At 34.8% G+C, this 18,269-nt stretch overlaps 1 protein-coding gene across 5 annotated transcripts in view; it reads left to right on the top strand.

Moving 5' to 3' along the window:
- IDE (insulin degrading enzyme) overlaps nucleotides 1-17,843 on the top strand; it is a 61,415-nt gene extending 43,572 nt beyond the window's left edge. For all 5 annotated transcript variants that reach the window (XM_017803824.1, XM_017803823.1, XM_017803822.1 and 2 more), the window contains 9 exons: nucleotides 659-779; nucleotides 2,275-2,366; nucleotides 4,584-4,695; nucleotides 5,755-5,922; nucleotides 8,605-8,877; nucleotides 10,755-10,816; nucleotides 12,393-12,465; nucleotides 13,980-14,047; nucleotides 15,182-17,843. In XM_017803824.1, coding sequence (XP_017659313.1) covers nucleotides 659-779; nucleotides 2,275-2,366; nucleotides 4,584-4,695; nucleotides 5,755-5,922; nucleotides 8,605-8,877; nucleotides 10,755-10,816; nucleotides 12,393-12,465; nucleotides 13,980-14,047; nucleotides 15,182-15,277 — 1,065 coding nt within the window. In that variant the 3' untranslated portion in view covers nucleotides 15,278-17,843. The remainder of the gene's footprint in view (nucleotides 1-658; nucleotides 780-2,274; nucleotides 2,367-4,583; nucleotides 4,696-5,754; nucleotides 5,923-8,604; nucleotides 8,878-10,754; nucleotides 10,817-12,392; nucleotides 12,466-13,979; nucleotides 14,048-15,181) is intronic.
- The last annotated feature ends 426 nt before the right edge of the window (nucleotides 17,844-18,269 follow it).

Genomic DNA, 18,269 nt, shown 5'->3' with positions numbered 1-18,269 from the left:
CGCTCATGTGCCCTGAAGTTAATTGCTTTTGTCCTGTACTGGAAATGCATCCAACTTGCCAACCTATTTTAGTTTTCACTTCCCAGTTCCTCTGGTAGAGGAAAAAGGTTTTTCTTATTTTGTAAAGGTGCAGCTGGACTAGAAAGGAGGATTTTTTTTTGGAGAAGCTCACCAATTGTTCTCTGATACCTCCTTTATCCATGTAAAGAATTGTCGAGATGCTCCTGGTTTTGTCTAACCAAATCAGCTGAAGGAAGCAGCTGGGAGAAAAATGCATTTTCTAATAACTTTATTCCTCCACCCCTGATTGGTCATCATAGAATGTGTATTTCGTAGGTAGAGCAACTTGATTTAAGTACTTATTTAGGTCTAACTGCAGTAATTTAATTTTCAGTCATTAATTTTATGGAAAAGTTTGATTTCATGCTCATTTCAACTATTCTAATGATTGCTGCTTAATCCGAAGGCTCAGAAGCCCATATTATTACCAAGGTCACTTAACACAATTTTTTTAGCACACTTAACAAGCAAGGTAATGTTCCTGATATCTGAAATGTGTCTTTTTGATGCTACATGAAGTTGAGACTGCAGTGTTAATATTTTTTGTTCAGACCTCTATTTCTAAATTTCTAATTTGAGCTTAATGATTTTCTTTTAGTACATGAGATCACTTAACAACTTCAGGGCTGAACAGCCTCACCAACATGCAATGTATTATCTCCGACTCCTGATGACAGAAGTTGCTTGGACCAAAGATGAATTAAAAGAAGCTCTAGATGGTAATGTTCTGCTACTTTTAAACTTTATTATTTTTATTCTTTTTCTTGTGGAAAATGTCTTGTTACTAAACTAATGAGGGTACCTATTTTGAGCTCTGCTCGCTATTCAAGTGAAGCCCCTGCAGTGCCAGACCTGAGCTGATGCTGGTCTTGCTGTACTTGTCCTCCAGTTTCAAGAAAGTAGAGTAGTTCAGGCCAAAAGGCCTCAAATGGCAAAACTTGCTGGTAAAAGTTCAGGCAAAATTTGAACAGCTTTGGGGATATGAGTGAGCCTGGATCATTGAATCCAGTGCTTAATCGACACCGATGAAATCATTTGGCTGTAGTTGACATCTTGTAGATGCATTGGAGTGTATCTGCATTGTGCTTCCCAGTGCACAAACTATTTTTTGTTTTTTCCATTATCAGGGAAACCTAACTCATATTTCTGTAGATAATAAAGAACTGTAGCTAATAAAATAAAAAGATGTAATTTCTGTAGATAATAACAATAATAATAAAGAGAATTATGGATCTTAACAAAAAGCAGGCACCCCAATATATCTGAATGAAGAAGGAATTTTGGATTAAGAGATTTAATTGATTTTAAAGGCCAGATGGAGTGGGGTTCTGAGCAACTAGGTCTAGTGGAAGATGTGCCTGCCCACAGCAGAGAGGTTGGAACTAAATGATCTTTAAGCTTCCTATGATTGTAGTAATAGCTGAAGATTTTTCTCCTGCCTGTATTTTGCTGTGTTGTAAGAAAAGGTGGTCACTGGAACAGTTTGCAAAAATATCTTATAATATCTTCTTGGAATACGTAGACATGTTCTTTTCAAGAGTATCTGGCTTTTGTGTTTTTTTGAGGATATGGATTCAGAATACATATCCATGTACACCCCATCCATTCAACCATCCTTTCTCTTTTATTACATTGATTCTATATGTTAAATTATATTTTGTGTTATATATGAAAACTCCTTTGCAAGGAGAGTGTATATTGTGCCCTATATGTGCACTGGGATATATTGCAAAAATATTTTTCTGGTGTATTGTTTGTTGCAAAGATACTGTCAGAACACTGTATTTAAGTTGATGATCTTTTTTTAGTCTATATGGTAAATGCATGATGTATTGCTTGAGTGTTGTAAACTACCTGCTGCTTGTTAATAACTAATAACTAAGGCTTTTCCTTGGAACACTATCCGAATGATTGCAACAGTTGTCTCTGGAGAATGAATGTTTGTTCAGCATGATTGGGAAGAAGGTTTTTGTTTTTCTTTCTTTTGGAATCTGGGTCAGACAGCATGTGAATTCTAAGCGAAATAAACTATATGATGAGTGCTGCTATTTGGACCTGGAAGCATTCCAATGTTGCATTTTTAAGGAGAGATTCACTTTTTCATGATAATGAGTTTCTCCTCCTTTAAGAAGTGCACTGTATCTAATGATGACTTAGGTCCTTGTTAATTTAAAATACATGTGAATGATTTAACTGTCTAAATATCTATTCTAGATGTCACCCTTCCCCGTCTCAAGGCCTTTATAGCACAACTGTTGTCACGGTTACACATTGAAGCTCTTCTCCATGGCAATATAACAAAACAGGTTGGTGTGATACTTTCTTTAATGAAACAGTCTTTATTTAAAAGCAGCATAAAAAATGGAAGACTAGTTTAATCTTCTCAGATCTTAAAAGAAGTTTTGCCAAATGTGATTTCATAATTTAACTTCGTACTTTTTTCATCTTTATGGAAATAGAAGTGTCGTTTTTTCCCCTTTAGATTTATTAGGCTAAGTGTTGCCCTTATAGTGCTCTTGGAAACTGAATAAAAAACAACTTAAGATTTAAGTATTTGAAATTCTATATTGCTTGTCGTTACTGTGATCAAGCTGCAAAAGGAACAATGTGCTGCAGATCCTGCTTTTTTCCATTTAAAACTTTCAGACTAACTAGCAAAGATTCAAGAATCCAGTATCCCTCTAAGTACTTCACACGTAGCTAAACAGGAATAGTGCACCATAAAAAAACCCATGTGTCAGCTCTTAGTTTGGGGAGTAAAAGTCAGACAAGGTTTGGTTTGTCTTCCAGTAAAATAGTAACACTTTGTACTTGCATAGCAAATCTAACCAAATATTTGAATACAGGTACCAATAAAAATGTAATACATTTCTTGTATGGTTTTGCATTGTTTTTTCATAAGGCTTGTTTAAGTATTTTTATGTTAGAACAGCTCTGGGATACTTTACTAGCAGAAGAGGTCATAAACACTGCTAATGACTGCTGAATGTATAAAGAAGAAAGTTAACTAGTAAGAAGGGGAAAAAATATGGAGGAGCTAATAGCATGGATAGACAAAATTTTCTTTTTCAAATATATCTCTAAAATACTTAAAAAAATATAGAGTATTTTTCATGCAGAGAAATTTAAGCATAGTCTTTTTCCTTCCTTATTTCTTACACATTTGTATATGAAAGTCAGTTCCTTCTGAAATGGAACTGAATGACCAGATTTCTTAGATTTCCATGATGATGCAGTTACATCAGAGAAAAGCATTCTTTAGTTGGCATAAAGGGTGACTGAAGAGTCTTCAAGCCAGAAAAGTGGGAAGGATGTCCTGCTACACCCATACCTATGTTTAGAAATTGTCTGCAAACCTCCCTTAATAGATGCGGGTAGAAAATCTTTTCCGTCCTTCAGTACCCAAGATGTGCTCATCACTGACAAAGCTCATAAATTTTAACCTGGATCTGAAAATTTTTTTCAACTTAAAATCAAAATTTACACCTTTGAGTTAAAAAATTTTCAGTGAATCTGGGCTTGAAAAATTAGACCTGTCTAGCTGCTTAAGATCTCCATTTCTTCTTTCATTAATTTCATTCTGATACTTGTTTTGTGACAATTTCCTTTATTTATTTGCTGTAACAGATGAATAGTAAAGTAATCCTGAAGTAATCCTGAAGAACAGTCTTGTAAATATTTATGGTGACTTGATTGAAAGAATATAGAGTATTTTTTTTCTAATCTTTCAAACTGTGTTTTTTAGACCTGAGTCTTTGTCTTTGATATTGGGTGGGGTTTTGGAGGTGCTGGGGGGGCATATGTTTATTAAATTTTCAGACCTTTTGCAGGTTTTTGATAAGATGACTTGTTGTGAGTTTGTGGCAATGCAGGCTGAGAGATTTTAGCTTTCAGACAAAACTACTTTGTAGCAAGTTACTGTAATTTCCAGTGTGCAGGCTACAAGAACATATAACCCTTAACAGGTAAACCTAGTGAAGTTAGATACTTGAATGAAACTAACGATTTTTGTTAGTTTATTTGTTGTTTTTTCAATTATTATTGTAGTCCATCAAATAAAAGAAAGTATTTGGGCAATGAGTCTTAACACCACCGACACATCAATGCAATGCATCTTTGAACTTAACCATTAATTTGTTTTCTTAAAACTTCATCTACTGAGATGTCATTTGCTTTGCAAACATACATTTTAGGTATCTCGTTTTCAAACGTTGAAAGATGAGCACACCAAAGTGGTGAAGGGAAAGGGAAAAAAAAAAGTCCATTGAGCTTTACTTTCAGAAGCACTGGGGAGGAGTAGAACACGACAAGTTAAACTTACAGAAAACACAAAAAAAGCTTTTCCCCCAAGCTCCCACTTTCTCTCATCTACTTAACTTCTACTGTATTTATATTAAATATTTTCTGTTCCTGATTTTTTTCTTTTCTCTCACAGCACCATCAATAATTGGAAAGTGTAACCCTGCTGCTAGGTACAGAATAACTAATGATCACTGAAATGCCTCTTATGTTTTCTTTTCCAGGCTGCATTAGGAATTATGCAGATGGTTGAGGACACACTTATTGAGCATGCTCATACAAAACCACTCCTTCCCAGTCAGCTAGTGAGATACAGAGAAGTTCAACTTCCTGACAGTAAGTGAAATGATTTATTTATGATTTTTTTAAATTGAGATTCTCCTTGTTAATGACATTTTGAAATGCATATTACTCTGTTGCTAAGAATGTGTTTTGAAATCAGACTTACTTCCAATTATTTTAAACTTAAAATTCAAAAATATAATTAGGGTGTGGTTTTGTTAATAAAATTACATACTATTACATGATCTTCCTGTAATACTTGAAAATTAGTTTGATTTAATTTTTGTATGTAAATTGGAGTTCTTGGGAGTTGGAACTAGACCATCTTTAAGATCCCTTCCAATCCAAAGCCTTCTGTAATTCAGTCCTGATTCTCTCCTTATAATTTATGGAAATAAGAGCCCTGTCCCATTCTCTGCAGTACATAGTATACACATTTGAATAAACACCATTCTTTGAGCATTTTTGAGTATTAATTGACCATTTAGTGAAGAACTGTTCTAAACAACTCTTGCTATTTTGAGAAAACTAAAAGCTCTTACACAACTTTTTTTTCCTACAAATATAAATTCTTTTGATCTTGTACTTTTTGTGTGATTTTACTTCTGTGGTAAAAAAAAATCTCATATATATAAAAAAGGAGGTTCAAGGTATTGCAGGGAGTGATAATATATCTAACTATACAGCCAAAGCACATTACCCATAGCTGGTCATCTGTCTGTGGAAACTATCATAACATTCTTTCCAAGAAGTTATTGGTATTAAATGTGGAATTATTTTTAATGTTCATAATAGTTTCTGACAGATTGTCTTTAGAAATTGTTTACATTGTAGAGGCAATACAGAATTTCGCCCCAGCTCCAAAAATATTTGCTTGAGGAGAAGCAGCCAGTTTCAGTTTAGTTGCTGATATGCTCAAGCTGTGACATTTTAATGTGTTAAAATAATATATTCTTTTCTAGTTTCATGAAAAGTATGCTGTTAGTGGAAATTCTGCTTTAATAGTTCTAAACCATTTATTATAATGCCATTCCACAAACCATTCTCATTTTAATTGTCAAAAATAAGAACATATGTTTTTATGAACTTATATGTTTTAACTTTGTCTTTTAGGAGGTTGGTTTGTATATCAACAGAGAAATGAAGTTCATAACAATTGTGGCATTGAGATCTATTACCAGACAGACATGCAGAGCACTTCTGAGAATATGTTTTTGGAACTCTTTTGTCAAATTATCTCAGAGCCATGCTTCAACACCCTGCGCACCAAGGAACAATTAGGTGAGTTCTCCCATGGTGATGGTGTGTGTGTTTATACACATGGATGCACACTCACACACTGACATGAGATTGTGGTGAGGTGTTCTTTCCCTGCTGGGTGAATGCCATTTAAAGGGCACTTGGTAAATTTAAATATCTTAACTGCTGATGACTCAAAGAAATGTTACCGTACACAGTCTCTACAATGAGAACAAGCACGCATCATATTTCAGATAAGCCTGAAATATCTGAAACCAACTCTGACTAAAAGTTTAATCACTGTGCAGAAAACTTCCTATCAGAACTTTTACCAAAAGGAGATGGATCAGTTTCCTAAATTTCTAAATCATCATAAAGAATCAGTATTAGTTTGATCTTTTTTGCTTGTGATCCTACTTCCAATTGCACTTGATGATTCATAGAATCACAGAATCATTTAGGTTGGAAAAGGCTTCTAAGACTTCTAAGATCATCAAGTCCAGCTGTTAAACTCTAAGCCCTATTTTAGGGATACTGCTGTGTGGGTAATGGGGAGCTACTATGTTGAAGACATAAATACATTTTTGGCTTTTTAAGAATACAGATGTTCATCAGTAAGTAAAGGTAATTGGTACCTGAACCAGTAAGACAGAACTGGTAAGATTATTCCAGAGTAACAAGGAGAGAGAGAGACTTTGCATGATGGTTCACATGATTGAAATACTGGAGAGTAGGAGTACAGGTTCTCCAAAGGTGAGAAGCAGGCAAATGTCTCAGTGTGATGACTGTGAACTACCAGGGATGTCAGGCAAGATTAGACTTCTTGTGAGCAACTAGCAGAATCAGCTATAAAATATTCATCATAGGAATTTTAACAATCTATATATCTGCTGAAAATAGGATAGAATCCAGGTTATTTAACAGATTTTTGAAATGTGCTGGTGGCAGGTTTTGTATAAAAGTTGAAAGTAGCAGGTAAAGAGTGGGGGGGAAACAGTGAACAAAAACTGTGTGTGTTCAGCATTACATAACTGCAGAGGAAAGACAGTAGAAATACCAGCAAAATTCAATAAACTTCATGGAGTTGTTAGTAAGATCTCTGAGAAAGCTTAGGGGAAAAGGAGTTAGCAGTTTGCTAAACAGTAGAAGCAATAACAAGAATTATTTCAGTAAATGCTTTAGCAGTATGAGAAAGTGAAAGAGAAAAATTGGCAGTGGTGGAAAAATCAAAATGTTTTATGATGGCTTTGTTAATTTTCACTTAAAATGTAAATTGTGATCAGATGATTTCTAAAATAAATACTGGTGATCCAAGTCCAAGGCTTACCACTGAACAGGAAAATAACAGATTAAAAGAGTTCAGGTGTGATGAACTATACATTCTATTATAAGGAACAAAATTACGAAATCCTGGAATTAGAGGTCTTATAATGATGATAGATGAAGTATTGGAAAAAATAAACATGGGTAAATGCTACATGTTGCCTTAATAAAAGGAAAGAGAAAAGCAGGGAATATATATATAGATTAGTCAGTTTAATTCTAATTCCTGGAAAATACAGAATAAGTTATCAAACTAGTTCTGAATTCATAGAAGGTAACTGAGAGGCTGTTACTGGAGTGCCTAGGTGGAAGTGCTACACATTTGGATGCAGGACTTCAGAAAACTGGAGGATAGAGAAGTTGATTTGAAAAACAGTTGTTCTACAACTGTGAACCAGTGTTATTTGGTATTTTCATCCAAACTAGATGATAGAAGAGTGAGTATATTTAGTAAATCTTCAGATAATACTAAGTTGGGAGAGGCTGCAAGTGTGTGGGAAGATAGAATTAGAATTTAAAATTAGTTTGACATTTTGGAAACATGACTTCAATGAAGATAAGATGCAGTTTGTTAGGAACAGTTTGGCAGGAACAACCAAACTGTTGTTCCAGATACAAGCTTGTATCTGTTGTTCCAGATACAAGCTGGGAAGCAACTGGCTAGGTAGCAGTTCTGTAGCAAACTCTACAGGGTACAGTGGGTCAGAGGTAGGACATAAATCAGCAGTGTTGTCCTGCTGTGTAAAATGCTGGGATATATAAATGGAAGCTTTCAAGATGCACTCACAATAATACTCCTAAATTGTTCAGGTAGGAACTTTGAAATACTGTATCCAGTTTTGACCTGAGCATCAGGGAACTATGAGAAAGCTATAAAACAACATTTAAAGGAAACGTGACAGATTTATTATTAAAAGAGGGGAAGAAGACTGAAGAAAGGATTAGTTGTTCAGATTAGCAAATGCTGCAACAGTAAGAAAGGGAATTATACTTTCTTTTTCTCTAGTTGATAAGATGGGAAGTAGTGGTCTTACATTATAGCGAAGAGAATTCAGATTAGATGTTATGAAAAAACAATGTTTCTAATGTTGAGTCTAATGAAACACTAGAGTACAGCTTAATTGTAGGAAACCTAATCCTGATGACAGGATTTTGGTTTTGTTTTGTCTTCGTCTGCCTCATCTCCTCCTTGCCCCTCCCCTGAACTGATATTTACATCAGTGAAATAAAGATGTTTTAAAAAAAACAAACAGTGGCATATTTTGAAAAAAACCTGCATTGTTTATAATACAGAATTAAGTTAACATAACATTACATTCCTGTCAAATATGCCACGTTTGGCAAACTTAATGCTGCAAGAAGGGATTTCTTTTGATAATTGGCTGTTCTTGTTTTGCCAAGGTTACATTGTGTTTAGTGGTCCACGTCGGGCAAACGGCATACAAGGACTGCGATTTATTATCCAATCTGAAAAGCCCCCCCACTATTTAGAAAGCAGAGTTGAAGCATTCTTAAAGACTATGGAGAAATGCATAGAAGATATGACAGAAGAGGCCTTCCAAAAACATATCCAAGCTTTAGCAATTCGTCGTCTAGACAAACCAAAGAAGCTGTCTGCAGAATGTGCTAAATACTGGGGAGAAATCATTTCCCAGCAGTATAACTTTGACAGAGGTAAGAAAAATGATAATTCCTTTGAAACTGAATGCTTTATTTTGGCCACTCTTGTGACTATTGAGTGTCATGTTCACTTGGGAACAACTTAAACTTTTATATAGCTTATACATAATTTAATATATACTTGACAGATGCATTCACATACATTCTGACATTCCTGATAGTACATATGAACCCTGTTCCTCTTCCCATTGTGCAGTTCTTTTGAGGGAGTGATGGCAGGGGCAGCAGCAGGTATTTTAACTAACATGCAACCTCTCTCATCTTGGTGTAGATTTGAAAAAACATTGATTTTTTTTTTGTTTGTTTTTTTTAATCCATGATACTTTGAAGATTATAAGCTTGTGGAAGACCAAATGAGATGCAACTTCCAGTGTTATTACTGAAAATGGACTGGCAGTTATTTATAATGTGATCCTATGTAATATTTGTGTTTTTCCTTTTTCATCATTGTTTGAAGATTTTAAACCAAAATACTGATATACATTAGTAATACAGTTTCTAACATTAAAGAAAAAATCAGTTTAGGTACAGTCAGCGTTTCCTCACATTTTTGTGTCTCGTCTCTTATTCACAACTGTAATTTTCTGTCTTCATGCATAATATGCTTCCTCCATAAAACTCACTCTGTATTCTGTGACTTCTCTTCTGCTTTACATGCACTGTATGGGCTTTCCACAAGTCTTTTTACTTGATAATGACTCACTAAACTGTTACAATAATGATGAGTTTTTGACTTGTCATCTGGCTTGTCTAGAGGAAATGAGAGCTACTGACACGGTTTCATGCCTGAGCATAAGGAGTGGTGTGGAAACTTATCCCCTCAAGTACTTTTTTTTGTGTATGATGAAATAGTTTGATTTTCCTTGGCCTTAAGTGTTTCTGGTTTTGGATCAATTTTATCTCTCTGGAATTCTTACCTCTAACTGTAGCCATGTATTTCATATCTAAATCCCACCGACCTCACTCTTTCCCTTGACTTTTATATCTTTAATTCCCCTCTGCCCACTAGTAATTTTATATCATTAATGATTATAATATGACTAGAGTTGTCAAAATCAGAAATTCATATTCCAGCCTTATAAAGTGGATTTTTTTTCTTCATACTTTTACAATTATTACTACTTTTAATGTTGTTACCCAAATGTTATCTAATTTTCTAAACTGTGTTGTTGGGTTTTTTTATTTCCTGTATATAGAACTTCATATTAATTACAGCCTGCCTTGCAGACTTGTTAGCTGCCTGTTTGTTCTCTTGCACACATTTATTCCTTGATCTTTCTGCTCACCCTAAGAAAAGCAAGCATGCCTACAACAGAAAACATTTCTGCTTATGCAGCAGTGATATTAGATGATTAGTTCATGATAATTTAATTTATATGTAGTAATGCAGCAACTGACACACATTGTCCCCAGATCTCTTAAAGGTGATTACTCCTTAACAGGTATGATGTAGGCACCATTCCTTATATTCCTTTAAAAAGTACATCCTTCCAAAGTATGTCCTACCATCCTGTTTCCTAACTGTGAATAAAAACCATCTGCATTAGAAATGTGTAACATTGATTTGAAGACAATATACAAAAGTAAGCATATCTCTTTTAGCTACTGAATATCCTACAGTGCAGTCAGTATTCTTTAAACATGCATTTTTTAATAAGTCCAATCAGATTTACTGAAGTATAACTTTCTACCAAGGTTCCAATGACACTTTTAGTGAAGCAAGTATTAACTTGAAAGATAACAATGAAAAGCATATTATTTACAGTCAATTACAGCATCTGAATTTGAAAGAAATGCACTTAGAATAAGTAGTTTGCTAATAACCAGCTGTGATCTGCAGACTTACTCTAATTTTTACTGTTGTTGTGCAGATAACATTGAAGTGGCTTATCTAAAGACCCTGACCAAGGATGATATTATACAGTTCTACAAGGTAAGGTAGTCATGTAGTTAAAATGTTACTTGGAAAGAGATGTAGGTACAGCTGAATCTTATTTGTGCAAGCTACAAAAGGATATACTGACACCTGTTTTAGGTAGATGATATAATTGATGCAGATTCCATAATAATAATTTTATTTCCTGAATATTACTTAGTTTAATGGCAATGGTAAAAATTGTGGAGAAGGATTGAGGTTTGGTGCGGTTTTTATTTTTTTTCTTGCCACTCCTTTTTTCTCTTGTTTCATTTATCCTTCCTTCACGGATATAAAATGTGCTGCTCTATGGCCAAGCCTGGCCAAAATTGCACATTTGTTCTTTTATTTTTTTCTTCAACCGATAAATGATTCAGCCTATTTTGTGGCATGAATTGTGAATGAAACAGATATTTGGAAAGCTTTGTTCAGTGTAAATGGGTGGGGTTTTTCTTCCTCTCATAGTTGGGCATCGTGAAGGAACAGCATAATGTTGCAGTAATTGTGCATTGCGACTCAGCATGGAGTTGCTAGATAGGTACTTAATACAGGCACTTGAAATACTAGGAGGGCATCTGTCCCTGTCGTGTGCATGTCATTCACCCCCCAAATATAAAAAAATTGGGCGTCATTCTTCCTGTTCTGTAATATGTCATAGTCAGTGATATTTCACTATATTGCCAAGTGTTCATAGTGTTTTATTACTTATGGAGCTCAGGGAGTACTACTGAAGATAAGTTCAACTTAATGTCTTCAGGATTTATTATTGGGTGGAAAAATTTCTGCCCCTGAAGAAGCATGGATATGTCTGTGTCTGCATTCTTTTTTTCCTCTCTTGGGCAGAGGGGGGGTAATGTCTTTCAAAGTGGTTTGTCTTTTGTACTCTGCATTATCCTTTTCACTGTCCAAGGTATTTTTACATTGCTGTCTGTTTTTATAAGAGTTAGTCCTTCATGCTTGAAACTGGTTATTTACATGGCACAGTGAACACTGACATCTTTGGGTGGGTTGTTGGGTTTTATTTTTTTTAATAGTATGATAGCATGGGTGAAGATATGCAGCAAATACAAACTTAGTAAATGGAATTTCAGCACCTGTTGTTTAATAAATAATAACTTGAATGAGCATGCACCTTCTGGTTTTGTAGGAATCTATATTATTTTGCTTACACCAATGCTGGAGAAATGATTATGCAGCATTCCAGAGCAGAAATAACCGGCTGGATTGGTGAGCTAGTCCAGCTGAGTTTAATAATTGTGTTCAGGGTGATGTGCTTCCAGAAGACTGCTAGGAATTGATAATTCTGCAGAGATTTTAGGTTGCATTCCTGATACTATGATAGTTAATGGGTGAATTTCTATTACTTAGAGTTTTTCTGAGTTCCAAAGGGTACATGAATTTATTAACTTGACTGTAAAATGATTCAGCGTATACTGTGTGGATGATTTTTATTCATATTTGAAGGGACATCCCAAAATTCATCCCTCATTTTAAAGCTTAAAATTAAAATTTAAACAGTCTCATTATTTTTACTGTTTTATAATGTCTAAGGGATACTTCCCACACCTGAAGAACTTGATGTTTTTTACTGTAGGTGCTGTTGGCAATAGATGCTCCCAGAAGACACAAGGTATCAGTGCATGTCCTTGCAAGGGAAATGGATTCCTGTAAGTATTGTGCTGAATATCCAGCAAGTCATGGTTGGACATAGCCACGTTATATGATACAAATGCACTATAAGAAAAACTCAGCTTTAGAGATTATATACCTTTCAGAGGCAAAAGTATTTCTTTTTACACATTTCCTTCATGTGGGTGCTTCAAATTTTCTGGTTAATGTTTGTGACCAAGTTCTTCAGCCATTCTAAAGTATATTGATATTAAAACAATATATCCTAAAATAGTGCTTCTGTTTTCAACAGGATATTTTAAAACAGACATGAAATTCTGTAATACTCCTACGGGGCAAAAAAACCAGCCCAAAATTAGAATTTGCAGTATCAGTCCAGTGTGGGGTTTTTTTTCTGACAAGCAATGAATGTCCACAATGTTATTCTAACACCCTCAAAGGGGAAAGTAAACCCAGAAACAAAAGCCAAAACCTCTGGGAGTATCAAACATTTTATTTAAACTTTAGAAGGTCAATATTTATTTAGGTTTTATTTTGAAATAATATAGATTAACTGTGCATTGTAAACTGTATCGTTCCATTTTAGAATTCAGGAAGGAAAAGGTTAAAGTGTTTCTGGTTGATATGAATAAACTGAGAGGAAAAACTTCTGAGTTGTTTTGTGCAGATTTTTCACCAGTTTATACTGGACTTAAATTCCAACATGCATCTGGTTGCAAAATCAAGGATATTAAAGCTTGTCTGTAGTACATGGAGAAGCAGATAGCTGTGTGCATGTCATGAAACTCTGCAGCGGAGTGAGGAAGACTTGCTTCAAAGCGTCTTTCCAGTTTTCATGGCTAGTAGTTGCTGAATAGAAACAGTCTAGAGCTTTTCCTGTCTAGAGCAAACTTTTCAGAATGTAGTAACTGTATTGCCAGAATGGTTTATTATTTGCTTGGACTGGTGGTGGTTACTTCTACAGGGATTGTAGTAAGTTATTCTCTCTACATACTCCCCATTTAGTCTGGCATTTGGCCTCTTTTCTGCCATGAAAGAAATTGAGATTGAAATGTAAGTAGTTTGGGGGGGAATTGGAGTAGGGCATGCAAGGAGACAGGCAGGGAAGATTTTGGTTGCTGTCCAGAATTTCGGTGCCTGGAGTAACCTCTATGCCTCCATAGCCATGTCCTTATCAAAAAGATGTGCTGTTGTTGCATTGCTCTTGTATGTACCACTGACATTTGCTACTTTTCTCATAATTTGTACTGAGAAACAGTTTTAAGTATTCGTTGATCAGTAGATTAGCAATTTTTATTTCTACATTCTTTTTATGTGTAAGTAAAATGAATAAAAGATCATGTTCTCAAGTCAAATCATGGATTAATTTCTGTATTTCTAAAGACAGTCATGGAGTACAAAAGCAAAATGTTTAGAAAATGTTATTTAGCAATACTTAAAAATTAAACCCCTATGCTTTATATAGATACCTGTCTTTTAAGAGAAAACAGTTATTATGTAAAAGATACTGATTACATTATGGTCTTGAATTAATTTTGATGATGTTAAATAGGCCCTGTTGTTGGAGAATTTCCATGCCAAAATGATGTGAACCTGGCACCAGCACCACCACTACCACAGGTAAAAAGAAACAACACACAATACAATCCCAGGCTGCATTCCTAATCTAGAGGTTTAGTATCATTAAATACAAGTCTGTAGGGAGAAACAAACTTCTTGAAATTCATGCTGTCATGGGGCTGTTTCATCCTCACTATCAACAGGAATTTTTCCTGATTTTTCTTTTTAGCAATCTCTCCAGTTACCTTTTAGTCCACTGAAGTGAAAGCTAATAGCAGTAGTAAACTCTACTGAGTGTCTGCACAGTGGAGTAACTACAGGTGATTATTGTCTGAAAATACTGATTGTATATGATCAGGTGTATCAAGTGTCAAGAGAAAGATGCATATGCATCAAAAATTTTTATCATCTTTGTTTAAAAAACCCAAACAACCAGCCCCCAACCCCAAAGCAACAACAAAACCAACTATTTGGTAATTTTCTTAAAGCCTAAAATATTAATGCACATTCCTGTCAACATATAACCTGTGGAGGAAACAGTTTGATAAATTGTATTCATACAAGTATTACAGATTTCATTTTGTGGTTAGATATGACAGGACTGGACCCTTCCCAGACCTTCAGTAAATTTTCCTGAAGGATGGCAGTGTTAGTCCCAGTAGATGATTAACTTTTTGCAGTGCAGTACATCTGTGTTTTTCATCAGACTTTTCAGGTGAAATAATTGCCGTGAGTGGAAATTTCTGTATGATTTGTATGTGGATATATTAGCCGGTATGACTGAAATATTTAAAAGTTATTTTGTTACTGCATCTGAAAAATAGTAATGCATTGAGTAGCTATTTGTGGGTGTGATCTTACCTCTGATACTGAAGGGACAAGTGGGGTGTTCTGAAGTAGAACTTGTAAATGAAGAGACAAGCTCTGCATATATTGGAGATCCTGCCATTATTAGTAATGCAGTTACTGCATCATAGCTATTGTTTTAAATTATGTAAATATGAAACCATTTATTTCATAAGAAATAACACTATATTTGGGGGGGATCCTGTAATAACAAAGTATGAATCACTAATACTACAGAAAAGAGCAAGAAAGGTGTTTTAGCAACAGTGAAAATGAAAAGCAAGGAATTCCTCAGTTGTCTGACTGAAGATATTGAGCAGACTTTTTCTTCCATACGCTTTTTTGCAGCCAAGTGTGATTGAAAATATGACAGAATTCAAGCGCAGTCTGCCGCTCTTTCCACTGGTGAAACCACATATCAATTTCATGGCTGCAAAACTGTGAAGAACCCCAATGGATGAAGAAATGCCGATGATCAGTACTGACATGGTTTCAGGGGACTTCGTGATGAACAAAATTATTAAAGATCGTTAGGATAAATGGTTCTGTTCATTATGAAAGTCCCAAATTCCTTCTTGGTTCGTTTGACATTAGCTGCGTGTTAGGGGTAGAGAGTATATAAAAATCAGTTGTGGTCATGTGTCATTTATATTACAGACAACCTGTTGAAAAACAAAATCAACTGAAACAATAATAATAAAAAACTTGTAGATGCAGTATATTTTTTAAAATAGCATATCCCTTCAAATTTTCATTTTGATGAAATAACCCTCCAGAGCAAACTAAATTGCTTGAAATGTGCTTGTTACTTCTGAAGAATACTGTTTAGTATCCCAATAATTATCTTATTGGGGGCTGGAGGGGGTGAGAAAAGTAAGTCCTTTTTGGGATGGAGTCAACAATTTTTCTTAAAAATAGAGACTTCCACATTTTTTTTAAGTGACGTGTTGAATGATACTTTTTTAATTGATCCTTAATGCAACCAACATATTTTCTATTTTAAGTTTTATGAAGACCAGTGGGGTGGGAAAAAAGGAAATTTGACAACACAGTAGTAAGTGAGAGAATTGTCTTAATGAGAATAACTGAAGATAAGGGCATGATTTTAATCTTTCTATACAAATTTGGGGAGATTTTATATTAAAACTAGTAAAATGCTGGAAACACTTTTAATAGTGCGTCTTATTTTTGTTATCAGAAATGTTGTCCCAGTCTCTTCATACTATCAACATCTTGTACAGTTTTTCAGTGTTACTGTGGATTTTTTCCATTTACTATATCAAATCCTTTATTTGCTGTCATTTTTTGTTTTCAGTTGCACATGTACTGATGGAGAACTCAGTCTGGTTTTCCTCATTTGTTATGTTAGGTCTCAGCCCAGCAAAGCACTCACTGGTGCAAATAACTTCAAACACACACTGGTTCTTCTTTCAAGAACAGGTGAATGTCAAATACGGGCCCTGTAATGAATCAGATACATCATTATCCTGATACATGTGTGGGTCCTTCCTGTCCTTCAGGAAGGCACTTGGGACAGTGCAGTGCTGGGTTAGCAGTACTGCATGTGCTCCAGGTTACATCACAAAAGACTTGTTCCTACTTCTTGTAAGAAGGCTGCACAAAACTCAGAAGGATCAAGAATTATGCTGAAACACTGTTTGTGTGTGTATATATATATTACATAATTTAGTAAAATGGTAAAACAATATATGGTGTCTAGTCTTCACCATCTTTACTGACTCCTGACTTCTGCAGAGTGGTCTTGTGCTTGGGACAGCCCCCAGATAGAAAAATATAAGGAACATAAAGTTCTTCTATCTCTGTAATACATAAAATAGATGGTAATTATTGAGACAGAGAGAGTATGCAAAGCACTGAAGATATAAATCTGCTCAGCAGGAGGTTTAGTGAGAATTTGCTTCTTATTAAAAGAACCTGAAATTAAAGCCCTGATGTGACACACGTCTGTGACACATCAGAATCCTGGTATAGTCAACAGGGCTGTTCCTGTAATTGAGTCAATGTTCATTCTTACACTGGCTCTGAAGCCAAATTAAATGACAGGGTAAGGGCCTTAAGTTGCATTTATCTGAGAGTCTCTTCTAGCTGAACAAATATGGTGCTCTTAAAATTTGTTTTAAAGGTTAACAGCACATGTTTCAGCATCTTTTTAATAAATTTGATGGTAATTTGTGATGTAACCTGTTGCCAAGGAAAGGCACTAGTATTTTTTTAACCTGAGAAGAAAAAAAGTTAAACGTAATCCAAGCAAAACCAGTGAAGATGTCTCTGTTCACCCCATTTTTCATGGATCTTTCACATAAAATGGGCTTTTTACCTTCTTGCATTTCACTTTTGTTTATAGTTTTCCTTTAGTAAAAGTATTTGTATTATATATATTAAAAGTTTTGACAACATATTATAAAAATATATATTTTGGGATTTAGTATTTAAACATACCACTCGTACAGTGAATAAAATGAAATGGCTTCTATTGTGTGTAAAAATAAATAGATATATATATTCATGGAAGTACTATCAACTCTTAATTTTAACAAATTATATAAATAAATTGGAATAGTAGTGTATTTAACACAAATCATGTTTTCCAGCAGAAAAAATTTAGAACTTCAAAGTTCTGTGACTGGATGTGGAAACCCATGTAATTTTCCAACACCTCTTAATTGCTTTTAAGTGTTCTCCAGCATTTTACAGTTTCTGAGTTTGATATAGCAGTAAATTTTGATAAACTCAGGCATACTAATGGGTTCATTTTAATGGATCCAGAGCTGCAGTGTCTACAAGCAATAAAGAACTACCTAGAATACACTGTAATTCAATTTTAGTGCTTGTTAATTAGTTTATGTAAGAAACCATAAATTATTATTACATAACTGTAATTTTTGCAAGTGCTATTTTAAGCAGTTGATGTGGAATTGGGTGCATGTGACACAGCCAGTATGACAGAGTGCTAGAGTTATTCTGTTTACAATAAACAATCTGAATTTAATGTTTGGAGTTCTTAATTTGTTTTATTTTAATTTTTTGCATACTGGTAATGTTACATCTGTCAGTCTGTGCATGTTTTCTCTTACACGTTAATTGTGATTTTCCGCTATCCAGTTGGACTAGTCAGGCTGAGTAGCATTGCTGCAGAAGTGCTTCCAGGCACTTCTAGGGAAGTTTCAGAGGACTTCCCCATGTGACATCACACACCTTTTAGGTAGATCCACCTCTGTTGCTCTCTGAGTGTATGAAAACTTAATAATATAAAGGTAGAAATATTTGCACAAGACAGAATTTTAATTATCAAATCTGAAGTTGTAAATATAGGGAATTACTGCGGCCAGACTGAATCGTGCCTAGTGCAGCTTTACAGTGTTGCTTTTGAGGAACTGCTTTCCCTGGTCATTTTCTTTGTTCTATGCACACCAAA

The sequence above is a fragment of the Lepidothrix coronata genome, unplaced genomic scaffold, assembly GCF_001604755.1.
Source record: "Lepidothrix coronata isolate B3197 unplaced genomic scaffold, Lepidothrix_coronata-1.0 Scaffold8, whole genome shotgun sequence".
Classification (NCBI taxonomy): Eukaryota; Metazoa; Chordata; class Aves; order Passeriformes; family Pipridae; genus Lepidothrix; species Lepidothrix coronata.
Note: the sequence above shows the minus strand (reverse complement) of the source record. Positions and strands in the feature narration are given on the sequence as shown.